This window comes from Megascapheus bottae, chromosome X (genome assembly GCF_031878675.1).
Source record: "Megascapheus bottae isolate mThoBot1 chromosome X, mThoBot2.hap1, whole genome shotgun sequence".
Lineage (NCBI taxonomy): Eukaryota > Metazoa > Chordata > Mammalia > Rodentia > Geomyidae > Megascapheus > Megascapheus bottae.
In genome coordinates this window covers 83,373,353-83,400,618 of record NC_143547.1, presented here as the reverse complement: position 1 = coordinate 83,400,618, position 27,266 = coordinate 83,373,353, and the positions used below count along the sequence as shown (strand labels likewise).

Here is a 27,266-nt window from a genome sequence, read left to right as displayed (position 1 = left end):
AGCTTACTTAAGATAATTTTTTTCCAGGTCTTTCCATTTCCTTAGGACTGGCATAATGTTATTCTAATGGATGAGTCAAGTTCCATTGTACCCAATAGATACCATATTTTCTGGATGTTTGTAAACCCTCAAAATAACTCAATAAGTAGGATAATGAATTAAAGAGAGATTTCTCAGAAAAATTAACCTGGCCAAAAGACACATGAAGACGTATTTAACATCCCTAGCCATAAAGGAAATGTAAATCAAAACAACACTGAGATTCTATCTCACCCCAGCTAGAATGGCCATTATATTAAAAAACAAGAAACTAACAATAACACTCATGGGGCTTGAACTGTGGGCCTGGGTACTCTCCCTGAGTTATTTAGCTCGAGGCTTCTGCTCTACCACTTTCAACCACAGCGCCACTTCGTTTTCTAGTGGTTAATTGGACATAAGAGTATCAGGACTTTCTTGCCTGGGCCGGCTTTGAACTGCAATCCTCAAATCTCAGCCTCCTGAGTAGCTAGGATTATAGGGATGAGCCACTGGTACCTGGCTGAAAAGGAACTCCATTATACTATTGGTGACAATGTAAGGTTGTTTCAGCTGCTCTTGAAGCAGTATTGGAGTTCCTAAAAAAAAACTAATCATAAAACTGCCTTACGACCCAGTAATTCCACTCCTGAGCATTTATCCAATAGAACACAAACAAGGCTACAGTAAAGCCACAAGCAAAACAATGTTCATTGAAGCACTATTTGCCATAGTCAAAATATAGAATCAACCTGATCTTTGCTTTTTGCATGTAATAGGATTTGACTCTAGGCCCTATCCCCTTTCTTTGTTATTAAGGCAAAGATTTTAATGTGTATCACACAATGTGTCTCACTGTTTTCAGTTTTTATTTTTTTTAAATTTATTTTGTGGGGACAAGGGTACTAGTCTTGGAGCTTGTGGACTCAGGCCTGAGCAATGTCCCTGAGTTTCTTTGCTCAAGGCTAGCATTATACCACTTGAGCCACAGCTGTACATCTAGCTTTTTGGTGTTAAGAGTCTCATGGGCAGAAGCCCACGGTGGCTTTGAACTGTGATCCTCAGATCTCAGGCTCCTGAATAGCTAAGGTTTACAGGCTTGAGCCACCAGTTTCTGATAAGTTTTTTTAAAAAATGTAATCTTGTTGTTATTATTAAGGTTGTACAGAGGGCTAACCATTTTATCTATTAATTCATTTATTTTTATTTTTTATATGGTACCAAGGAATTGAATCCAGGCCTCATGCATGCTAGGCAAGTATTCTACCACTAAGCCACATTATTAGGTAGAGTTACCGTTTTGTTTTTGTTTTATGTTTTTGTCAGTCTTGGGGCTTGAACTGAGGGCCTGAGCACTGTCCTTGGGCTTTCTCAAGGCTAGAGCTCTACCACTTGAGCCACAGCATCATTTCTGGCCTTTTCTATGTGTGTAGTACTGAGGAACTGAACCTGGGTCTTCATGCATGCTAGGCAAGCACTCTATCACTAGGCCAAACTCCCGGCTTCAGGGTTACTGTTTTATACACTAGGTAATAAGTGCATTTCTTTTTGGACAATGTTACCCATTCTGTACCTTTTCTCCCCTTAACATCATTTTCCCCCATCCCTCCCAACCCTACACCTTCCCTCAATTTTCTTAATTTTTTCCATATTTTTTATTGTAATTAATAGAAGGGTTACATTATATTCACCAGATAGAAGGTGCATTACTTCACATTGATATCCTTTCTCATGTCTTGGTCCCCATTTCCTTTCCCGATCCCCACCGCTCATCTTGTTTTCCCCCCTTCCCTTTCCCATTTAAAATAGACAAATAAACATATATAGAATATATCAATAACAAGGTAACATGCTGTAACAGTATGAGATAACACAGGGACAGCAAAAGAGATGAGAGATAACAGTGCATAAAGGACAAAAATCACTCATTATATGGCTTTTGTTTCTATATCCTAGAGGTCCTTTCATTTAGCGTCATACTATATGGCCTTATTATGTATCTAGGTTTTGTTCTATTGTAAATCTCTGCTAGGAGAGCCCAAGGTTTCTACTGATTATGACAAATGAGGGAAATCACTGAGCCTATGTTCCTTTGAGTCTGGCTTACTTAACTTAGTATGATTGTTTCTAAGTCTTTGCATTTCCTTACAAATGTGGGGATGTTGTTCTTTCTGACAGCAGCATAGAATTCCATTGTATATAAATACCACATCTTGTTGATCCACTCATCAACTGAGGGGCATCTGGGTTGGTTCCATATTTTGCTATGGTAATAGTATGACCTTGTTTCTGGAAGATTGGGTAAATGCCAAGTAGTGGAATTGCTGAATCATAGGGGAGGTTTATATTTAGTCTTTTTTTTTTTGCCAGTTCTGGGCTTGAGCTCAGGGCCTGAGCACTGTCCTTGGACTTTCTCAAGGCTAGAGCTCTACCACTTGAGCCTCAGCACCACTTCTGACTTTTTTCTATGTATGTGGTACCGAGGAATTGAACCCGGGTCTTCATGCATGCTAGGCAAGCACTTTAACCACTAGGCCAAACTCCCGGCCCCTATATTTAGTCTTTTGAGGAAATGCCATACTGCTTTCCATAGTGGTTGAGTGAGTTTGCACTCCCACCAACAGTGTAGAAGTGATCCCTCCAGGCCACATACCCACCAGTATCTGTTGTTATTAGATTTCTTGATCCTGGCCATTCTAACTGGATTGAAGTGGAATCTTAGAGTTGTTTTGATTTGCATTTGTTTTATGGCCAGAGATGTTGAGGATTTCTTCATGTGTCTATAAGCCATTCTTATTTCTTCTTCAGAGAAGACTCTAAGTCTGGCCCATCTTTTAATGGGATGGTTGTTTATTTGGAGATTAGTTTTAGAGTGATTCAATTTTTTGAGCTGTTGATATATTTTAGATATGAGGCCTTTGTCCATTGAATAGTTAGTGAAGATCTTTTCCCACTCTGTAGGCTTTCTAGTTAATTTGCTATCTCTGTCCTTTGCCTTACAGAAGCTCTGCAGTTTAAAGCAGTCTCACTTATCCAGACTTTTTTTGATTTGTTCTGTTTCTTGGTCCTTATTAAGAAAGTTTTGACCTGTGCCAAGGAGACCTAGCTATCACCTATTCTTTCTTATAAAGTTCTCAGTGTATCTGCTTTTACCTCAAGGTCTTTGATCCATTTGGAGTTAATGCTGGTGCAGGGTGACAAAGAAGGATCCAACTTTAGTTTTCTGCAGGTGCTTAACCAGTTCTGCCAGCACCACTTCTTGAAGAGGCTGTCTTTCTTCCATTCTATGTTTTTGGCTCCCTTATCAAAGATTAGGTGGCCATATGTTTGTGGGTCAATATCTGGGTCTTCAGTTCTATTCCATTGGTCTTCAGGCCTGTTCTTGTGCCAGTAGCAAGCTGTTTTGGTCACTATAGCTCTGTAGTAGAGGCTAAAGTTTGGAATTGAAATTCCTCCTGCGCTGTTCTTTCTGCTAAGAATTGTTTTTGCTATATGCGGTCTTTTATTATTCCATATGAAATTTTGTATTGCCTCTTCTATTATTTTAAAGAATGACATTGGGATATTGATGGGTATTGCACTGAATTTGTAGATAGCCCTTGGCAAGATTGTCATTTTCACAATGTTGATTCTTCCAATCCAGGAGCATGGGAGATTTTTCCATTTTCTCAGTTCTGCTTTAATTTCCTTTTTCAGGGTTTTAAAGTTTTCATCAAAAAGGTCCTTTACATTCTTAGTTAAGTTAATTCCTAGGTCCTTATTTTATTTGAGGTTATTGCCAAAGGAGTTGCTTTCCTGATTGTTGCCTTGTTCCTCTCATTGTTGGCACATAGGAAGGCAACAATGAGGGTTAATTTTATACCCTGCTACTTTCCCAACGTTTTGAATCAGCTCAAGCAGCTTGGGAGTGGAGTTTATAGGGTTCTTTAAATACAGAATCATGTTATCTGCAAAGAGGGATAGTTTTACTTCCTCTTTCCCTATTTGGATCCCCTTTATTCTTGGTTCTTGCCTTATTGCTTTGGCTAGGAATTCTAATACTATGTTAAAGAGGAGTGGATAAAGTGTCTCATTCCTGATTTTAGAGGGAACGGCTTTAGCTTTTCGCCATTAAGTATAATGCTAGCTGTGGGTTTGTCATACACAGCCTTTATTATACTGAGGAATGTTCCATGGATTCCTAGTTTCTCCTGAGCTTTTAGCATAAAGGGGTGTTGGATCTTGTCAAATGCCTTTTCTGCATCAGTTGAGACAATCATGTCATTCTTGTCCTTGCTCCTTTTGATGTGTTCAATTATATTAATTGACTTGCGTATTTTGAGCCATAGTGTATAATTTTTTTGATGAGTTGCTGAAGACAGTTTTTTTGAGAAGTTTTTCGTCAATATCCATCAAAAAAATGGATCTATAGTTCTTTTTCTTTGAGGAGTATTGGTGTGAGCTCTGCTTTGAAGACCTTATAGAATTCAGCTGTGAATCCATCTGGCCCTGGGCTTTTCTTGGATGGAAGGTCTCTTATTGCCATTTCTATTTCGATGCTTGAAATAGGTTTGTTTAGTTGGATTATGTCTTCTTCGTTCAGTGTGGGTATGTTAGTATTGGCTAGACATTCATCCATGTCTTCTAGACTCTCAAATTTGTTGACATAAAGGTTTGAAAAGTATTCCCTCCTGATGCTCTGGATCTTGGCAATTTCTGTTGTGATACTACCATTCTCATATGTGATTTTGTTTATTTGGGTGTGCTCCCTTTTTTTTTTTGGTAAGATTTGCTAAGCATCAGTCAGTATTATTTAATTTTCTTAATTTTGTAGGATATGCAAAATCCAACAGTGCTACACTGAACAAATCTAACTTTATTTGGCAAATGTGTATTGAGTGCTCCCTGAATACGAAAGGGTAGGAAACGTATACAGAAGCAGGAACGGCATTTCTTCATCTACTGTAACCTATTTTGGACAAAAGTAAATAACATTTCTTAATCTACTGTGACCTATTTTGGACACAAAATGACAAAGTTGAGGAATGGTTTAAAAATTGATTGCTATTAAGTTGTGTTTGAAGAATTAAGTAGGTTTTTAAGAGATTAAAATAAAATTAACATTCTAAGAAGTAGAACCGCTAGAGAGATTGGAGTTAGACAGCACTGACAGAACTGCATGCAACTCAGTCTCTTGGTGGTTTAATACTACTGTAGAATTATGAAATCATTTTCGGGTGCCTAAAGTAGGAATAATCAATTTATTCAACAGACAGAAACTCGTTTGTGGAAAAAGGTGTGATCATAACTTTTTTGAAAGGGTAGAAAGGAAGAATTGGATACTTTTTTTTTTCCTTTTGGCTGGTTGTGGTGCTTGAACCTGAGCGTAGTCTTTTGTTCAAGGCTAGCACTCTACCACTTGAGCCACAGTGCCAGTTCTTGCATTTACTGTGATTAATTGTAGATGAGGTAGATGAGAGGCTCTCAGACTTTTCCACCTGGGCTGGCTTTGAACCTGGATTCTGAGATCTCAGCCTCCTGAGTAATTAGGATTACAGGCATGTGAATGGTGAATTGGGCACATTTCTAAACCAACAAACAAAAACGATGGTGTATCAGTTGAGCAATTGACTTTTCAATGTGAAGAATGAAGTACTTAAATATTTGTGTCATAAGTACTAGAGAAAAGTTCTTAATTCTTTGCAATATAATCCAAGTAGCACACAGGAAAATTTTATTAGTGTGTATGTTGATGTTTGCATGCACACAACACCCCAGCCTTTTTATGTTTTTGCTTTTAGTGGGACAAATAAAGCTGTACTTTCTTTAAAGAATTCTTTTGAGTATTGCAGTAATATTTTATTGATTTTATCTTCTTAGTTTTGTGAATAATATTACCTTAAGAGATGATAGGTTCTAAAAATGTTAGAGATTACTCAGCAAGAGTATATTTTAGACAAATACTTTGATAACTGTTATTCTCTTGCTCTTTGAAAGTAGTAAACATTTTGTCTATTTCGGTTGATCACCTTTTCTTAAACACTTCTCCATTGCTATGGAATTATTTCTGAGTCAATTGAATAGAAAATGTTTACTGATACTTAATTTTTATACTGATGTCTTTTTTTCCCTTTAGTAGCTAAGGATTCTTTCTTATTTTATTGTTGTGGTAATATATAGAGGGGTTACAGTTGCATTCGTCAGGTAGTGGATGCATTACTTCTTGAACATTGATATCCCTTCTCATGTTTTTTCCCCCTTTCCCTCTTACCACCCCCTCCTAATCATCTTGTTTCCCCCCCTTCCTTTCCCTATTTCAAAAAACAAATGTATGTACAATACACCAGGTAACAAAGTCAGATACAGTAACCACATGAGATTAACCATCAGGGGGGAAAAGAGAAAAGAAATAACTGTACATAGTGTATTCAGACATTAATGACAAAGATATACCTCTTGTTTCCATATCCTAGAGTTCATTTTGTTTAGTCTCATCCTATATGACCATATGTACATAGCTTTTGAGCAGTTGTGATCCTCTGCTAGTATAGTCCTAGATGTGAACTAATTAGTATATGTGAGGGAAACCATGATTCCTCTGGGTCTGCCTTACTTTACTTAATATGATTTTTTCCAAGTCTTTCCATTTGTTTACGAATGGGGCAATGCCATTCTTTCTCATGGCAGCATAGAATTCCATTGTGTATAATTACCACATCTTTTATTTTTATTATTTTTTTTGGTGGGTCATTGGGCCTGGGCCTTGGCCCTGACCTCTTCAGCTCAGGGATACCACACTACCCTTGAGCTAAGCCCCACTTCCCTTTTTCTAGAGGTTAATTGGAGATAAGAATCTCAGGTCCTTTTGTGCGTGGGCTGGATTTGAACCTTGATCCTCAGATATCAGCCTCTTGAGTAGCTAGGATTATAGGGTGAGCCACCTGTACCCAGCTACCACATCTTCTTGATCCATTCATCTGCTGAGTGGCATCTGGGGTGGTTCCATATCTTAGGTATGGTAAATAATGCTTCAGTGAAAATAGTTGTGCTAGTAGCTTTAGTATGGCCTTGTTTCTGGACATTTGTATAAATACCAAGGTGTTGGATTGCTGGGTCATAGGGGAGCTCTATGTTTAGCCTTTTGAGAAATTGCCATACTGCTTTCCAGAGTGGTTGAACAAGTTTACATGTCATGTCAAAACATTTGACTGCTGGGTGCTGCTGGCTTACACCTGTAATCCTAGCGAATCAGCAGGCTGAGATCTGAGGATCAAGCCAGCCTTGCAGAAAAGTGTTGTAGTGTTGTTCCGAGAGAGTCTTATCTCCAATAAACCACTCAGAAAAAGCCAGAGGTGATGCTGTGGCTCAAATGATAAAGCACTAGCCTTGAGCCCAGGAGAGAGCCCAGTCCGTGAGTTCAAGCCCCATGACTGGCAATAAAACAAAAACAGAAAAATTGTTTTTTCATTTTGACCGTATTCATTTTTAAGGTATGTCTAGAATTATAAAGTCATATAAACTCTGTTTTCTGTTGCCTAATACTTTGTATCAAATTAAAATTTAAACTTGTAGTATAGTTATAAATGCCATATTGTCTCTCAGTTATTTAGTCTTATCTCTGATGATTGGCTTAAAATTATTTTTAATGCCTGGTGACCTTTTGACAAGAGAAAGGGTAGAAGCAGTAGTTTAATCACTTTCTCCTGACAGAATACAGTTTTTGATCTATTTAGAACCAGTACGAGAATTCACAACTTGTTCTGATTATTTGATAGAATTGGAGTATTTTTGGAAGAAGAAAATATGTAGCAGTGTTTATATTTGTAAAAAAAAAATTGGAATGTTCATTGCTTGGGGTTTACATTGAAATGGGTCATAGCTAGATTTTATTTGTAAGCTTTCCCCCACTGTTATTGACTACCTGTGAATGGATAGCAAAATTTCATTATTGAGTTGAGATTTATATTTTGTTCTTTACTTTGGAGAAAGTCCATTCACAAGTCTTGTGTTCTTGTAATGGAGGCCATATGTCTTTGTAATGGAGTAATAAGTTGAACTCTAGCTTATGAATTTATAAGGATTCTCAATTGAGGCAGTAATGAAAGGATTGAGTTTAAATGGGAATTAAATGAGGCCATGAATATTTGTATAATTTGTAGTATGTGCTTTCATTTTGCCTCTCATACAGAGAGCTGAGCAATTCTGACTTCATATTTGTCTTTCACTTAATGAACAAAACCACAAGATGCCAATACTGGAAAACCAATAATCTTTAGTAATATTGCCTTAATTTAACAGCTCTACATTAATCATACTCCTCCACCAATGTCCAAGAGTAAGGAGAGAGAAATGGACAAGAAAGAGTTGGACAAGTCAAGGGAAAGATCCAGAGAAAGAGAGAAAAAAGATGAAAAGGACAGGAAAGAGCGGAAAAGGGTTTGTAATTTTCTTAAATTAGTTCGGAAAGCTCATTATCATGTATAGTAGTGTGCTTACTGTTTTATAAAAATGACTACTTTATTCTGTAGCATTCCGTGTCAAGTTTTAACTGGCATTTTCACACAGAAATGTGTGTGCATCTTCTACAGCAATAAGGCTCTTCAGCTTAGTAATCTATCAGCTCTGCTTATCTTTCCTGCTATTTTGCCAAGTTTGTGAAACTACTGCAAATATTCTCCAATTCTAGTTAGCTGTGCCTTTCTTGTATAAGAATAATTCTTTATAACCAAAAAAAAAAGAAACATAAACTCGTGATCAATGTAGTTCACAATTCTTGGTTCTAGGATCACTCAAACAATGACCGTGAAGTACCACCGGACTTAACCAAGAGGCGGAAAGAGGAAAATGGAACAAGTAGGTGGACTTACTGATACCTTGGAAGCAATCATCAAAGTGAATTTGAAAAGGCTTTCATGATCCTCTTTTGTAATTTTAGTGGGGGTTTCAAAACACAAAAGTGAAAGTCCATGTGAGTCTCCTTATCCAAATGAGAAAGACAAGGAAAAAAATAAGTCAAAATCTTCAGGCAAAGAAAAAAGTGGTGACTCATTTAAGTCTGAGAAGATGGATAAACTATCCTCCGGTGGCAAAAAGGTAAATTATGACCACAAACAGTCTTATCTTTTTTTTAAAAAAATGACTCTTCTTTGAAAAACAAGAATTGTACACATTACCCAACTTACAGAATTGTAACCCCTCTGTACAACACAATAATAACAATAAAACTATATTTAAAAAGACAAGTCTTTTAAAACTTCGCACATATTTTTTGTCCCAGTCCAGTAGCTTTAAAAAAAATTATCAAGAGATGGGAAGAGGATGTAGTGGGGGAGGGCAAGTTGGCAATTTGAACCACATCAATTCTAAGTTGCTGAAAAGGTTAGGATTACTAAACCTCTGAATTTCTTTTCCTCTCTATTTCATTCTTGTCCACTTTCTTTGTGATTTAACTGTTCTTTGTATTTTGCTTTTTGATCTTCATATTTCTTTGCATTTAGTTTCTTGATACGCATGCACGCACGCACGCACACACACATATAAATGTGCGCTTGTCCTGGAGCTTAAGGTCAGGGCCTGAGCACTGTCCTTGGGCTTTCTCAAGGCAAGAGCACTACCACTTGAGCCACAGCACCACTTTCTGCTTTTTTTATGTATGTGGTACCGAGGAATTGAACCTGGGTCTTTGTGCATACAAGGCAAGCACTCTACCACTAGACCAAACTCCCAGCCCTAGTTTAGTTTTGAGATTAAAATGAGATTAGGCATATTAAAATATGGAAATATATTCTCTATCAGTATCAAAAAGAATTAAATATGATATGAAATATTTTATCTGAACAAGCTCAGTTGTTGGAAACTTGTAATTGCTTATAAAATAATGTATAAGATACATTTTCCCTTCCTTCCTTCCTTCCTTCCTTCCTTCCTTCCTTCCTTCCTTCCTTCCTTCCTTCCTTCCTTCCTTCCTTCCTTCCTTCCTTCCTTCCTTCCTTCCTTCCCTCCCTCCCTCCTTTCCCTCCCTTCCCTCCCTCCCTCCCCCCTCCCCCTCTCCCCCTCTCCCCCTCTCCCCCCTCCTCCTCCTCTCCCTCCCCCTCCCTCCTTTTTTGTGGGTCATGGGGCTTGAACTCTGCCTGAGAGCTGTCCCTGAGCTCTTCAGCCCAAGGCTACTGCCCTACCCTTTGAACCTTGATCCTCAGATCTCAGTCTCCTAACTAGCTAGGATTATAGGCATGAGCCACCATGCCTGGCCTAGGTACATTTTTCTATATATTAATGCTATTCAAATTAAATCTATGTGTGTTATATAAAGTAATAAGCCAGTGCTAAAGTATAAAATGTTTAAAAAGCAATATTTTAGAACTTCAGAACATAATGTAGCATATACATAGTTCATAAAAGCAAATTTAGAAATTTTTATAGATGAAATGATTCAATTCTGAATTCTTAGAAAGATATACTGCCATTTCTCTGTTTTTTAAAAATTATTTTTATTTGATGAATGTGTGTGCTGTTTCTGGGGCTTGAACTCAGTGTCTTTAAGCTTCTTTTGCTCAAGACTAGTGCAACAACATTTGATCCATAGCTTCACTTCCAGCTTTGTGGTAGAGTTCATTGTAGATAAAGACTCTCATGCAGTTTCCTGCTAGGGGCTGGCTCAGATCCATAATCCTCAGATCTCAGCCTCCTGAAAAGGTAGGATTATAGACATGAGCCACTAGAGCCCAGCCCTCATTGTTTTCTAGTTAGAGCAAAATTTGTATGGTATGAAATTAGCCTCTTGAAAGTACACAATTTGGCTGGGCACCAATTTGGCTGGGCACTGGTGGCTCATACCTTTTTATCCTAGCTACTCAGAAAGCTGAGATCCGAGGATTGAGATTCTGAGACCTCCTGGGCAAGAAAGTCTATGAGACTCTTATCTCCCGTTAGCCATCAAAAAGCTGGAAGTGAACCTGTGCCTCAAGTGGTAGGGCATATATAATAACATTGGGTGCAATTTATTATGTCTGTTTCCAGAACATACTAGTTTGCCCAAAGGAAAAGCCTATACTCCTGAAAATTTTAAATCCTTCCATCCCCATCCACAAGCCCTGGACAACTACTGATTAACTACTTGTCTCTATGAATTTATTTATTTTTAATGTTTCATATATATATATATGCAATTTACAATAATAGTACCATTTGCATTTGTTGATTTTTATGTGGAGGAATGTTTTCAAGATTCTTTCATGTTGTAATATCTTATATTTTACTTTTCTTATTCTATTATGTAAATGTTACACTTTGACCATCAGTTGCTAGAGTTTTAGGATGTTTCCCCCCTTTTGGCTATTGTGAATAGTGCTGCTATGATATATTTGTTTGAATATTTGTCTTTAATTTTGCTTTTAACTCCATCCAAGATAGAAAGGAACTTCTGGGTTATGTAATTTTATGTTTCTTTTTTCGGGGGGGGGGGGGTCATGGGGCTTGAAATCTGGGCCTGGGCATTGTTCCTGAGCTCTTCAGCTAAAGGCTTTATGTTTCACTATTTGAGGAACTGCCAAACTTTTTTCCATATAGTGTGGGCTGTACTTTTTGTGTGTGTTAGGGGTCATTGGGCTTGGGCTTGAACTCAAGGCCGCCTGTCCCAGAGCTTTTTTTCCTCAAGGCTGGTGCTCTACCGCTTAAGCCATAGCTTTGCTTGCGGTTTATTTCTGGTAGTTAATTAAACTTAAGAGTCTTATGGACTTTTCTGCTCTGCTGGCTTCAAAACGCTATATTTACAGTTCAACCATCTGACTACCTGGAATTGCTGGTATGAGTCACCTATGCCTGGCTTATAATTTATAGTTCTTCTTCTTCTTTTCTTTCTTTCTTTTTTTTTTTTTTTTGGTTGGTCGTGGAGCTTGAACTCTGGGCCTGGGCACTGTCCCTGAGTTCTTCAGCTCAAAGCTACTGCCCTACCCCTTGAGCCACAACCCCACTTCTGGTTTTCTAGAGATTAATCGGAGATCAGAGTGTCATGTTCTTTAGTGTCTGGGCTGGCTTTGAACCTCGATCCTCAGATCTCAGCCTCTCCAGTAGCTAGGATTACAGGAGTGAGCCACCACACCTGGTTGTAATTTATATTTCTATCAGCAGTTTAGGAAGGTATAAATTTGTTAAGGCATACAAATGGTATCCGGATACTAGACTCATATATGATATATGTACATATATATGTGTGTGTGTGTGTGTGTGTGTGTGTGTGTGTGTGTGTGTGTGTATAATATACATATTTTTTCCTTGTGCCATTACTGAGACTGGAACTTGGGAACTTGTTCTCTTGCACAGATTTTCCCCTCACAGCTCTTAACTTTACCATTCAAATAATGCCTTCAGGCCAGATTTTCTTTTTCTGTGTGTGCATGTTGTGGGGCTTGGGCTTTGGGTCTGGGCATTGTCCCTGAGCTCTTCAGCTCAAGGCTACCGCCCTACCCCTTGAGCCACAGTACCACTTCAGGTTTTCTGGTAGTTAGTTGGAGATAAGAGTCTTACAGAGTTTAGTGTCTTGGCTGGCTTTGAACCTTAATCCTCAGATCTCAGCCTCCTGAGTAGCTAGGATTACAAGTGTGAGCCACTGCACCCAGCTCATATTTTTTTTCCCTAGTCCCAATTTCTTGCTGTTTTATTGGAGATAGTCTGTCACACTACTGTCTGTGAGCTATGATCTTCACATCTGAGTTTGGCATGAGCCATTGGTATCCAGCTAGGATTTTCAATCATTTTCTCCCATTTCATAGGCTGTTTTTTCACTTTCTTGATAGCACGCTTTAATACATGCACGTACTGCTTTTGGTAGAGTCCACTGAACCTTTTTTTTTTTTTGTATGTATTTTGGTGTCACATTAAATTTTCATGGAAAAAAAAGCTATGGCTGGTGGGTGGTGGAATGTTGAGCTGGTTTTTTTAATACTTGGTTTTCAGTGTCCCAACTAATCCACCATTCCTTATAGGAGTCCAGGCATGATAAAGAAAAGATAGAAAAGAAAGAAAAACGGGACAGTTCAGGAGGAAAGGAAGAGAAGAAACAATATCCTTTTCATCTTAATATCAATTTCAACGAATATTAGGGAATGTTTGTAATATGATGGAACCTTTATAATACATGATATAAAATAAAATACTTAAGAGCTTATTAACTTTAAAAATGTTTCCAGATCATTCTTTGAATTATATGAAATTGAAAAAATGGGAAACTTGGATCATTTTGCTTTTTAGTTATATATTTATGTAATTATGTATTAATTATTTTTTTTGCCAGTCATGGGGCTTGAACTCAGGGCCTAGGCATTGTCCCCGAGCTTTTTTTCTTCAAAGCTAGCATTCTACCTCTCCAGCCCCAGCTCTTCTTCCCACTTTTTGTGGTTAATTGGAGATAAGTCCAATGGACTTTCCTGCCCAAACTGGCTTTGAATCCTGATCCTCAAATCTCATTGTCCCTGGTAGCTGGGATTACTAGGATTACGGGTGTGAGCTATCAGCCCCTGGCATGTTTTTGTTTGTTGTTGTTGTTGTTTTTGTTTTTTAACTTGCATAGTGACTGAGATAACTTGTGCCACAAAAGAATTTATAATCCCCAAGCCTGTATTGTCTACAAGAGGAAGAAAAGGAACCTTGAGGCTCTTGGGCTGTGATAAGGTAAGTAAAAGGGTAAAATGATTTGACAGACCAGCACAGATTGATAGAATTTGAGGCTCTCAGGCTGGTCAGGGCCAATCAGGCTTGCAAGCGGAAAGATCATACTAAAAGTAGGACAGTATTCTTCCCTGTCCTAAAGTTGTTTTCCCTTAATTTGTCATCTACTCATAAGTCCTCGGACAAGCACAGATAATGAAGACTTTCAATCAAGGTGAGTCTTCTCTCACCTTTTCATTAAAAAATATAAAGTGAGAGGTCTGATAGTGATAGAACCTAAAATTCAATCTGTTAATATTGAAAAACATTTTGCAAGTTTCAGCTACTTGAATTTTTCACTGTTTTCATGAAGATGTATATTTAAGCTGCTTCACTTTACAAATAATGACTAGCCTTAGGACCTTATGTAATATGAAGAATCAGGACGTATTTAGAAACATCTGGCTTTCCCTTCACTATTCATCTCCACATTTTAAAAGTACCTGTAGTCCTGTAAGCTTTGTGCTATTTGCAATTACAATGAAACTGAATCTGAGTGATAAAGATGAAGACGCTCACAAAGGTTGTAGATAACAATTTCAGCCTTTAGCTTTCTCTGTCCTTTTTACCTTTCTTTTTCTTTCTTTTCTTTTTTTTTCTTTTTGTTGGTTGTGGCCCTGGGCTGTGTCCCTGAGCTCTTTAGCTCAAGGCTACCGCCCTACCCCTGGAGCCATACCACCACTTCTGGCTTTCTACTGGTTAATTGGAGATAAGAGTCTCAGTACTTTAGTGATGTGACTTACTGGCTTTGAACTTCAGTCCTCAGATCTCAGCCTCCTGAGTAGCTAGGATTATAGGTGTGAGCCACCATGTCCAGTTCCTTTATAATTTTTTATGCAGAAACATTATCTCAATACTTTGGTATATGTTTTTTCCCCCTTTTGCTATTGCTCCTCTTTTGCAAAAGCAGAAGAAAATATGGAGGGGCTGGGAGTGTAGCCTAGTGGCTACCTAGCAAGCAAGAAAACCTAGGTTCAATTCCTCGGTAGCACATACACAGAAAAGGCTGGAAGTAGTGCTTGCGGCTCAAGTGGTAGAGCACTAGCCTTAGAAAAAATCCCAAGGAGAGTGCTCAGGCTTTGAGTTCAAGACCCAGAATTGCCCCTCCCCCCAATTTTTTTTTTTAAATATCCAAGTTTTCAAGGTAATGTAATTCTGCCTTCTGTCAAATGTGTTATAGCCATCTTAAATAATTCCTATATGTCCATTTTAGTGGAAAGGACATTCAGATCCAAAGATGGTCTTTTGAATACTTAAAAGTCAATGAAAGAATAATTGTTTTGTTTTGTGTTTTTTTTCTCCAGTTTGAGGTATAATTGGTAGATGAGAACGATATAGTAGAAGAGTTTCTGTTGGTGATGCTTTAAGGTGTTTTAGGAAAGTTAGGGTAAGTAGCCCTGGTCTGTTCATTGTTCTAGACAGACATATTTGAAGCTTTTGACTTTGCTTTACTTTTTGCCTGAGACTGGGACTCCAACTTGATAGCTAACACTTTTGCTCATTGGTTGACACTCTACTACCATCTAAGCCATACTTCCAATCCCTTGACTCTAGTCCTGGGGCTAGAACTCAGGACCTGGGTGCTGTCCCTGAGCTTCTTTGTACTCAGTAGTGCTCTACCACTTGAGCCCCAGCACCACTTCCGGCTTTTTCTATGTATGTGGTGTAGTGATGATCGAATCTGGGTCTTAGTGCATGCTAGGAAAGCACTCTACCGCTAGGCCAAACTCCCGGCTTTTTATAGGCCATTTTCTTCTGTTTTTATTGGTACTTCTTAATGATAGTAAGTATAGACTTAATATTATTAGCTGCTCCTAAACTTTTATGAAACTAAATACTTAGTCAAGGCTATTTATAGTTGTTTGTTAAAAAATAAATTTGTCTTTTTCTTTTTCCTTTTTGTACTGGGGATTGAACTCTGGGCCTAGGCCCTGTTCCTGAGCTCTTCAGCTCAAGGCTAGTACTCTACTAGTTTGAGCCACAGTGCCACTTCCAGTTTTCTAGTGGTTCATTGGAGATTAAGAGTCTCACAGCCTTTCCTGCCCAGTCTGGTCTCAAATCACAGCCCTCAAATCTCAGTCTCCTGAGTAGCTAGAATTACAGGCATGTGCCATTGGTGCTTGGCCCAAAAGAGAAATTTCTGAAAGCCAGTAAAGTATGTAAGAAAATTTTAAGGTGTGAGTTTTGGCTGTTTATTATGCTCTATAACCAAAACGAACATGACAAAACATTGAGGTTAGCCAGGCACAGTGGCTCACGTCTGTGATCCTAGCTACTCAGGAGGTTGTGATCTGAGGATCAAGGATCAAAGCCAGCCCAGCACTAGTCAGTGAGTCGCTTATTTTCAATTAACCAGTAGAAAAACAGAAATGATGCTATGGTTCAGAAACAGTGCCCAAGCCCAGAATTTAAGCCCCACAACCAACGTGCCCCCCCCCCAAAGAAAATGTTGAGATTGCCAGTTAGGTGAGGGGTATGCCTTTTCTGCTTTGTTATTATGGGCTTATTATGAAGTTGTAGAGTGGGATAAACAATTATGAAAAGCCATTTATAATATCTTTTTAGTTAGGAAGATAAAATTCAGTTCTAATTCTCACTTATTTTCTCTGGTTGACTTTTAATCCCTCATTTTGCTTCCATATATTATGTACTACAACATCAAAATCCTATCCATCTGGCACAGTGCCTTATGCCTGTATTCCTACTACTCAGGAGGCTGAGATCTGAGGTTTGCAATTCAAAGCCAGCCAGGGCACAAAGACCTAGAGATCCTTATCTCCAATTAATCAGTAGAAAGTTGGAATTGGCACTGTGGCTCAAGGGCCAGGGCAGTAGCCTTGAGCTAAAGAGCTCAGGGATAGTGCCCAGGCCAAGGGGTAGAATGGGGACAGTAGCCTTGAGCTGAAGAGCTCAGGGACAGCACCCAGACTCAGAGTTCAAGTCCAACGACTGACAAAACAAAACAAAAACCTTCTCAGATTTTCATTAGGAATGGCCAATGATCATTAGTATTCTCTTTCATTGTGATTTTTTTTAATACATTTGTCCTTATTTGCTACCTTAGTTCATTCAATTTATTTTAAATTGGCCTTCGGTTTTGAAGTTAGGGCTTGAGTGTTGTCCCTCAGCTTTTCTGCTCAAGGCTAACCCTCTACCACTTTGAGTCACAGCTCCATTTCCAGTTTCCCATGGTTAATTGGAGATAAGAGTGTCACAGACTTTCCTGTCCTATCTGGCTTTGAACCATGATTGTCCAATCTCAGTATCCTGAGTTGGTAGGAATACAGGTGCGAGTTATCAGCAACTGGCTAAGTGTTTTGTTTTGTTTTTTGCTATTCTTGGGGCTTGGACTCAGGGCCTGGGCACTATATTTGGGCTTTCTCAGAGCTAGTACTCTACCACTTGAGCCACAGCACCATTTCCTCTCCCCTCCCCCCCTCTGTGTATGTGATACTGAGGAATCAAACCCAGGGCTTTGTGTGTGCTAAGCAAGCACCCTACCACTAGGCTATGCTCCTGGCCCCAGTTCATCCTTTCTTATGTGAATATTTTGCTACATATTTGAATTTCTCTTACACTAGTCATGAATTAGTACTTCTCTCCATAAGCCTGAATAGTAATCTTATTTTTAACATCTCAACACACTGGCCAGAGGTATTTGTTTGGCTGGCATTCTTGGAGCAAAACTCTTCAATTATCTTGTTCTTTGTCAGATATCCCCCTTGAATACCTTAATTTGATTTTCTTAGTGACAACTATATAACTATATTTTTAGCATTAGTTGGCTATCTTCTGGTTGTTTTCTAGCTACCTTATTGTATTTAAAGTTATTCTGGAGTTTCTTTCTTTCTTTCTTTATTTTTGCATTTTTTTGATTGTAATTAGTAAAAGGGTTACATGGTATTTGCCAGATAGAAGGTACATTAATTCACATACATTGATACCCTTTCACATTCTGGAGTTTCTTTTATCGTCATACTTGTTATTTCCTTCAGAGCACTCACTGTTTCTGATCTATAGTAACTACCTATAGATTGCCTCTAAATGTGCTGCCTGTGTGCCCCCTTTTAGCTTATTTTCTATTCTATAGAAAGGAGAAGTGCTAACATATGTTATATTTTCCATGATTAAAAGATTGTAAGCTGGGCACCAATGGCTTTTGCCTATAATCCTAGCTATATAGGAAGGTGAGATCTGAGGATCATGGTTTGAAACCAGTTCGGCCAGGAAAGTCATGAGGCTTTCATCCACAATTAACTACCAAAAAGCCAGATGTGGAGCTCTGGTTCAAGTGACAGTACATTAGCCTTGAGCAAAAAAGGTCAGGAACAATGCACCCCCCCTTCCCCGTACTGGTGCAAAACCATAAAGAAAGATTATCACAAATTTTTTTTTATAATTTTATGGTTGGTTTTTAGAATTATTTTTTTTTAATTTTAAGGGCGACTATATGCAGAAATGACACGTATCCTAATTTCAGAATCATTGAAAGGATCACAATAGGGCTGGAGGCAAGATTAACTGGCAAGTGTAGAACTCTTGAGTTCAACCCCTAGTAAGCACCAAAATAATGAAAAAGATCACTCTGGAATTAAGAAAATTCTGTATATAAATAATGACCCAGATTAAAATCCATTAAAGTCTGTGTTCTTGTCCTGTCTCCTGTTTTTAGTTGCACATAGTTTCTGCTTATTTTCTGCATCTTGTTACCTATGGAGTCTTTGTAAATTTATCTTTCTTCTCTTTGGTGTACTCTCTAGAACATAATTAGATTGAATATTATTAGCTTTTATTTGATTTTTATCTTTAAAATATCCTGCTTATTCCAGTTTTCATTTAAGAACTATCCCTTTGTCTCCTCAATTTTAATTTTGTAGGTCCATCTCTAGCCTGCAAATATAAACTCTTATACTTTAAACAATGTAAATTTTCATTCCTTGGGTAAGACTATACCTTGTTACATGTACAAAATGTTCATTAAAAAACATTGATTGCCTTCAACGCTAAGAAGAATTGACAAATTCAATTCTCTTGAAGAAGTGGAACATCTGGCAACATTGTATCTTAATTTCTGTTAGTAACAGTCAAACCTGCCTGTGTAGCTCATGTCTCTAATCCTAACTACTAAAGAGGCTGAGATGTAAGGATTGAGGTTCAAAGCCAGCCCATGCACTAAAGAACATGAGACTCTTATCTCCAATTAACCACTAGAAAATGGGAAGTGGGGCTCAAGGGTAGGAGGGTAGCCTTGAGCTGAAGTGCTCAGGGACAGCGCCCAGGTCCAGAGTTCAAGCCCCATGACCCACAAAACCAAAACAAAAGAACAACAACAAAAACCCTGCCTGTGTTGTTCCCCTATAGCAAGGGCCACCCCCACCCGCAGTGGTATTTTTCTATCAGTCTCCACCTGATTCACTTTGTTTTTCTTACACTCTCAATTCCTGTAGTCAGTTGGCTTTGTTATTCTAAAACAAAATTGTTTGTCTGCCTTCAGCCTCATATTGGGAAACTGGCCTTAATTTTCAGATTCGTAGTATTAGGAATGCATTGCCCCCCCCCCCCTTTTTTTTTTTGCTGGGGTGGGGGGGGGTCGGTCGTGGAACTTGAACTCCTGGGCCTGGGTGCTGTACCGGAGTTCTTCAGGTCAAGGCTAGCATTCTCCCACTTGAGCCACAGCACCACTCTGGAAGCTATTGTTTGGTGATTAAAAGGGTAGACACAGACTATTATTGTCTTCACCATCTTTCCTCCTTATAATGACAGGATATAAGATTCTATACTATGATACCCATAAAAGCTTCCTTGATGTCAGGGCAGGAAGAAATTACTGTTATCCTTTCTCCTCAAGGTAGACCCGACATTCACTTAGGTAGTTTTACCTTTTTTTTTTTTTTTTTTTTTTGCCAGTCCTGGGCTTGAGCTCAGGGCCTGCGCACTGTCCTTGGACTTTCTCAAGGCTAGAGCTCTACCACTGAGCCTCAGCACCACTTGCGGCTTTTTTCCTGATACCGAGGAATTGAACCCGGGTCTTCATGCATGCTAGGCAAGCACTTTAACCACTAGGCAAAACTCCCGCCCCCCCCCCCTTTTTAAAATTCAATATAGTTATGAACTTTTATGAAAGGTTCCTATGAAACATTTGCCCTTGAGTGTTACTATCTTCTGTATACCTTATTACTCTGAAAGGCATCACTGAATACAATTTCCATTGGTCTCAACAATGTCTCAGTAACACTGTTACATTTTATCCACATAGAGCATGGTTACATGGAGTGTCTTAGAAACTGTGTTTAATATGAGTCGAGTAGATTGCAATGTAAAAGCACATGAAGGCATAACTCCTTTCTTCTCCACAAAAGGTCATTTGACTTTTTTTTTTGCCAGTTCTGGGCTTGAGCTCAGGCTGAGCACTGTCCTTGGACTTTCTCAAGGCTAGAGCTCTACCACTTGAGCCTCAGTACCACTTCCAGCTTTTTTCTATGTATGTGGTACCGAGGAATCAAACCCAGGTCTTCCGTGCATGCTAGGCAAGCACTCTACCACTAGGCCAAACTCCTGGCCCCCATTTGACTTTTTAAACATCACTTTCATCCATGTGTGTGTGTGTAATTCTATTTAATTTGTGTCTGTGTGTGTGTGCGAGGCACAGGGAACAAACACCAGGATTTTGAAGTTGGAATAACTTCAAAAAATAGTGAAATTTGAGGAGCGCAATTTGGGGATGTCTCTTTGGAGATGAAGCCATTAACCATGAGTTATTTTTTGGGTCAGGATTTTATTTTATAGTTTTTAAAATTTTTTGTTGATAAAAAGTTATTTTATATGAAATCTATGAATTACTGAAATGTATTTGGACTTGTTTGAATTTCACAAAATTTAAAGGCATTCTTCTAATAAGAAAGTTAATTTATTTGCCACACACTAGCTTCCTATCACCACTTTCCTTCAGACTATCTTATTAGAGCTGCTTTGATCTTCCTCTTGTTTTTTTTTTTTTTTTTTTTTTGGTCGGTCGTGGGGCTTGAACTCTGTGCCTGGACGCTGTCCCTGAGCTCTTCAATGCGACTTTCGGTTTTCTGGTGATTCATTGGTGATCCTCACCAGCTTTCTGAATAGCAAGGACTACAGGCATGAGCCACAGGCATCCGGCTCAGAGTTGTTTCTTAGTTTCATACCTCTCTAGAATGCAGCGCATTTTGTACTGATTGAGTTCTGGTGCCCCGAGGAAGTGGGAAGGCATGATGGAGAATTGGGAAATGACAGCCTTACTATAGGACCCATTTCTAGCAAAAAGAAAAACTGAGATCCAGATGATTATCAATATAAAGTTATTTTCCCAAATACAGTAGCTTTGTTGGAATGTCCTATGAACGACACATTGCCAATACAATTCATAGCATAAACACAGTATAGAAGTGTGCGTATTTGCTTTGTGTGCTTGCGTGCGTACGTGCTTGCGTGCGTACGTGCTTGCGTGCGTGTGATGCGTTTGTGTTTATCTGCTTGGTGTGTGTGTGCCTGGTGGCGGCAGAGGTAAAGTGTAGTAAACTGTACTGAAGTAGAAGATAATTTTGGGAAACCTCAGTCCTAAACAGGAAAAATACAAATCTTTGTGAAGTTGATTGGACTTGGCGGGAGGTTTTCAATTTTGTAATCCCAAGATTTCAGCGTTGTTTTGTAATACTGTGGACACTGTTGAGAGACTGACACCTAGTATCTTCTTTCCATTTGCTCTTGTACCTGCTGATTTGTCATTCCAGGGTATGGACAGGACCCCTAAGCTGAAGGTCTCCCAGAGGAGGATGCCAAAGCTCCATGCGCCACTCAGAACGGTATCTTCCCTAACTAAGAGCTTCTGGTGCTGTCCATTTAATGGGAATCTGCTTTAAGTCAGAAGAAGAATATATACCACCATCCTCTTGATGAGACATTCCAAAGTCACTGATTTTTCAGAACATTATTTTCACCTCCAGGCATTTTCTTGCAGCAAGGCCCCTGTGCATACAATTTTTACTCTACATACGCCATCCAGAAGCAGCATCTAATGAAAAATTCACTGAATTTTAGTTCATCCTTCTTTCTCAGAGAGGAAATCAACTCCTGGAACTAGTTCCTTAATGATGTAGATAGGCTGTCTTTGTAATCATGTGGTTTGAGGATTTTGGCTTCTTGTAAATTTTTTAATTTTAGTTGTTCCTGGGAAAGATCTTCTTTATATATTTTAAAAGTAACAGCAATTTTATCTTTGGATTTGCCCTTAAATATGTCAACAAAGTTTACCTTGCCCAGTAACTCACTTCATAAGACATATTCATGATTGAGAACCCATTTCTAATTCTTCTAAGTTATAGTCATGTAGATACCATGATGATCTTTATTAGAACATTGGCTTTTTTAATTTAAAAAAAAAAGCATTGGTCTAAATTATCCATCTTAGACTGCATAATTAAGGAGTCTTTATATTTCCTATGTTGTGATGTTATGTATTCACCCCATTCTATAATAGAGCATCTCATCTTCAAAAGAAGCCCCAAATGTATTAGTAACTTTTTTAATTTAATTTTTTTACTTTAATTACTTTACAGGTAGGTTCTTGAATTTTTGTTCCAGGCCAACCTCAGACCGTGATCCTCCTACCTATGGCCTCCCACATTGCTGGGAAGATAGGCATGTACCACTATGCCTGGCATATTGGTTGAGATGAGGTCTTGCTAACTTTTTGCTTGGGCTGGACTTGAACTGCGATCCTCTCAATCTCTGCCTCCTAAGTAGCTGGGATTACAGGCATGAGCCTCTTATGCCCAGCAGCAGTCATTTTTAATACTTCCCTTCCCTTTGCCTCTGGAACTACTAATGCATTTCTGTCTATGATTTTGGATATTTCATATAAATGGAATCATGTAATAATTGTGGCCTTTTGTGTCTAGATTCTTTTGCTTGGCATCATGTTTTCAAGATTCATTCATGTTATAGCATGTATCAATGCTCCATTCCTTTTTAATGCTAAATATTTCACTAAATGAATGTGTATCATATTTTGTTATTCATTATTTGATGGACAGGAACAATGAATTTTTAAGTATTAAAATTGTAAGTTTAACATCAGTGTATCTGCAATTGTAATTGATAATGTCAAGATTATACATGATGTGAACAGAATGATGTGTAGAAATGATATGTAAATTATTTGTCAGCATTTCATGCAAGTGTGATTATTTTCTAAGGCCTCTCTACTCACTCTGATATTACAAAATAAATGAATGTAGTATTTTCATCAATAAAATTTAATGCGTTAAGCATTAGCTTAAAATTTGAGTGAGCAATGTTAGGCAGAATGGAATAATTTGCTACATATTGTAATCATGTTTTGAATTTATTTCATTATGCAGTATTTGAAAAATGTCAATACATGAAAGAAAGGAAATGAGTATAATTGAGTCAATATATTTTTAAAGCAATTTTTATAATTTAGCAGACATTGCATCTTAATATAAGTCACTATTAAAATTGTGTCCTTGCAAAAAATGTGATGTCATTTTTTTCTTTTTTCTTTTGTTTTCTTTTCTTTTTTTTTTGGGTTCATCATCTCAAATAGGTTCCTTTTGCTTTATTACATGTTCTGTATTTTTATTTTTGATCAGCTATTTGCCCTGTGAATGTTTTACTTGGCTACTGTTCCCCCCCCCCCCGCATCTTTTACATATAATTCTAAATGCTTAGTTGTTTTTAAAAGTCTGGTATGTCTTTTCATCATTTCTACAAAAGGACAATGAAAAGACAAATATTCCCTCCTTTTCTCAGAACTTAAATCAAGCCTTTGTTGTTGATAAAACTCACTTTTCTTCCTCAACTTTTTATTTTTTCCTCCTTTCTTTCTCTCTCCTTTTTCCACTTTACTGTTTATACTTTTCTTTTGATCCACTATCTCCTTTCTTCCTTCTCTACTCATTTTTCCTTCTTCCCTACCTTCTTCTTTCCTAGTCTGTCATTTTAATTACTTTATTTTTTTCAGGTGAGATTGCAATGAAATTATTCAGCTGTGAGCAGAAATTTATTTCCTGTGTAGATTGCCAAGAATTAAGAAGAGGGCCCATTTGTATCTCCTTAAATTATTCAGTTATCTGCTTCTTTGCTCCATGTGGAAAACCTAACATTGTTGAGTTATGCATTACTGTATGTGGACTTGTTGCTTAATTTCTACATGTTTATTTTCAGAAATGGCTGAAAGTGTTCATTATTCCATATTTTAGCACAATGTGCTGGATACTCTTCTCAAATAGCAAATAAGGTTACATGTATACAGGATTTCACTTTTCATTAAATATTGCCTAGTTTTAGTCTCTACCCATCCACTTCCAATCTGAAATGCTTCCTTTTTACTGTTTGAAATGGAAAATAAACAATTATTGAACCATTTTGAATTTACCTCATTTTAAAACTGAAGTTTTAATTTAAAAATAAAAGTGGGAGCTGTGTCTTACACAATGCCTAAGAATCATTTTGTATGGTACACATACATTAAAACCTTTTAAACAAAATGACACCAGCACTCACTTGTCCATTGCTATTTTTTCTTGTAATTAGAGACACATATTGGGGGTGGGAAGTGAAATTTTTTAAATGTTTTAATCTACAGCTGTAGAAGCTTTGTACTGTTTAAGTCTACAAAAGTCTCATAACATTTTAAGGGATAATTTTTTAATCTACTGAATTCTGCCCATGTAACCTTTTTTCCCCTAAATAAACAATAGTTTTCTCAAATGATTGTATCTTATTGTGTACACTTTTGCTTATTTAGAATAAGTTGGCAAAGTAATTCAATAAGCTTTGTAGCCCTTCTCCATGGGCTACATAATTGTCAAATATACTATCTAAAATTAGTTGATAAACATCTTTGTCTATGCAGTGAGCTGAAAGAATGCTTACAAATCACCATTTAGTCTTCAGTTTCTTGTAAACCATGATACCTATAAAACGGAAAAAATTTTCAGAGTTCAAAAGGATAAATTTCAAATACATTTCAAGGATTAAGAAATGCGGGGCATGTCTTGGAATGACAAATGTGTATAAGCTTTGTTGCCACTTTCAGGTAATTGTAATTGCAGGAAATGATAAACAGAATAATTTGAGTGTTAAGCACCCATAATGTAACTAGCCTAAGATAAACTATTTAAAGCGATTTTTGTATTTAGTGAAATAGTTTATTCACATCGCTACCATTTGTTCAAAACATTAGGGGAAGAGTTTTCCAGTTATATTGCATTCACATTTTAAAGATTATGATTACACTTTGAACTAGAAAGTTGGTAGTAATTAGTATTACCACCTCTTGTCATAGTTGAAAAAAGATTTCATTATGTCTCAGTCTCTTAAGTACTGAGATTGATTACTGGTGTAAATCCAGTTACCACGTAGTGTGGCTATCTGTACCTGTTTCCCTGTTTATTGGTTGCATCTCTGCTCTAAATGGTTCCTTTTTTGTGTGTGTGTGTGTGCCAGTTCTGGGCTTGAACTCAAGGCCTTAACACTGTCCTTGGGCTTTTTCAAGGATCCCATTCTGCCACTTGAGCCACAGCACCACTTCTGCTTTTTTCTGTGTATGTGTTACCGGGAATTAAATCCAGGGCTTTGTGAACGCTAGGAAAGCACTCTATCACCAGGCCACACTCCTTTCTCCTAAATGGTTTCATTTTTACTACTCGTAAATAATGTTGGTATATGAAATAAGTGTTTTTGCATTGTGATAATGTATTCTGGTGTAGATGCAAAAGGCATAAAAACCAGTTATTTTTCTCATGGGGTTTTCCAGTCTAATTTGGAAGTTTCAGTTCATAAATATTTGAGGCATGGCGGGTTGTGTGCTCCTCTTGGAACTTTTTAACTGCCATTGCATCATGGAAGCAAATTTAAATGATAATAAGTGAATGTGACTGAGTTCAGGGAAATTTTATTTGCAAAAATATAGAATTCTGAAATTTGGCCTGACAACTTCTGCTATAGATAGTAAGGTCTCCTTTATGAATTTTTTTGTGTGGGTCCATGGGGCTTGAATTATGGGCGTGGCTGCTGTGGTTGAGATCTTCAGGTCAAGGCAACCGCCCTACCCCTTGAATCACAGCCTCACTTGCTGTTCTCTAGTGATTGTAGATAAGAGTCTCTTGGTCTTTAGTGCCTGGGCTGGCTTTGAACCTTGATCCTTAGATCTTAGACTCCTCAGTAGCTAGGATTACAAGTGTGAGTCACTGTGCTGGGCTTATGAAATTCTTTAAAATTGTATGTGTTGGGGCTGGGAATTTGGCCTAGTGGTGGAGAGCTTGCCTAGCATGCACAAAGATCTGGGTTCGATTCCTTAACACCACATACATAGAAAAAGCTGGAAATGGTGCTGTGGCTCTAGTCTTGAGAAAGCCCAAGGACAGTGCTCAGGCCCTGAGTTCAAGCCAGGACAACCTCTCCCCCCCACCCCCGAAAGGCAGTCCAGTGAGACTCTTACCTCCAATTAACCACCAGAAAACAGGAAGCAAAAACAGGAAGCAGCTCTGTGTCCCCTTGAGGGACAGTGCCCAAGCTTTGCTTTCAAGCCCCATGCCTGACCAAAACCAAACCAAACAAAAAAAATGCAGATCGGTATATGGTGCACTGTTGGAATTAACCAGTCTTTTTTTTTTAATTTTTTATTGTAATTAATAAAAGGGTTACATGATATTTGCCAGATAGAAGGTGCATTAATTCACATACATTGATACCCTTTCACATGTCTTGGTACCCATTACCCTCCCCCCACCCCCCTTAACCAGTCTTTTACTTTAAAATTTGATGGTTACTTGAGACAAACCATTCACATACTGTTTATCTTCCACTCATTAGTACTGAGGTGGTAGGTGTTAGGGATAATATTCTTTTTGAGCTTTCTGGATACATGTGATAACTGCTAGCTCCAGCGTCGTCATTGTTGTCTTTTCCTCCTCCTCCTCTTCCTCCTCCTCCTCCTCCTCCTCCTCCTTCTCTTCCTCCTCCTCATTCTTTTTACTTTATTAAAATACTGAATATTTCTCATGTATATTTTGAATCCCCATTGCTCCCACCCTGGATAGGTGCCAGGAGCTGGTGGCTCATGACTGTAATCCTAGGAATTCAGGAGGCTGAGATCTGAAGATCTCTATTAAAATACTGAGTTTCTCATGTATATTTTGTATCCCCATTACTCACACCCTGGATAGGAGCCAGGAGCTGGTGACTCACGACTGTAATCCTAAGAACTCAGGAGGCTGAGATCTGAAGATGCAGTTCAAGACAGCCTTGGCAGAAAAAAGTCTGAGAGACTCCTATTTCCAATAAACCACTCAGAAATAACCAGAAGTGGGCACTCTGGCTCAAGTTTTAGAATGCTACCCTTGAATACAAAGAAGCTCAGTGATAGTGCCAGGGCCTTGAATTGAAGCTCCAGGGCCAGTGGGGTGGGGAAAAAAACTAGACAGGCATTTTGGGCAATACATTCTTGGCAGAGGAGCCTGAACAACATTTATTGAACACAGTGGGGAAAGTTCTCATTTTGCATTATAAGAAGG

The 27,266-nt window shown here is 38.2% G+C and overlaps 1 protein-coding gene and 1 pseudogene across 13 annotated transcripts in view; one reads left to right on the top strand and one right to left on the bottom strand.

Moving 5' to 3' along the window:
* Thoc2 (THO complex subunit 2) overlaps positions 1-23,244 on the top strand; it is a 118,776-nt gene extending 95,532 nt beyond the window's left edge. For 2 of the 13 annotated variants that reach the window (XM_090326340.1, XM_090326339.1), the window contains exons 35-39: positions 8,296-8,433; positions 8,781-8,850; positions 8,933-9,090; positions 12,978-13,054; positions 13,575-13,698. In XM_090326340.1, coding sequence (XP_090182466.1) covers positions 8,296-8,433; positions 8,781-8,850; positions 8,933-9,090; positions 12,978-13,054; positions 13,575-13,683 — 552 coding nt within the window. In that variant the 3' untranslated portion in view covers positions 13,684-13,698. Of the gene's footprint in view, positions 1-8,295; positions 8,434-8,780; positions 8,851-8,932; positions 9,091-12,977; positions 13,110-13,574; positions 13,699-13,827; positions 13,874-15,002; positions 15,047-21,458 lie in introns of those variants that run through there. The other 11 variants (XM_090326345.1, XM_090326337.1, XM_090326341.1 and 8 more) reach the window with 11 other exon arrangements.
* On the bottom strand, positions 21,409-27,249 carry LOC150041467 (tyrosine-protein kinase Fer-like; annotated as a pseudogene).
* Positions 27,250-27,266: the final 17 nt, after the last annotated feature.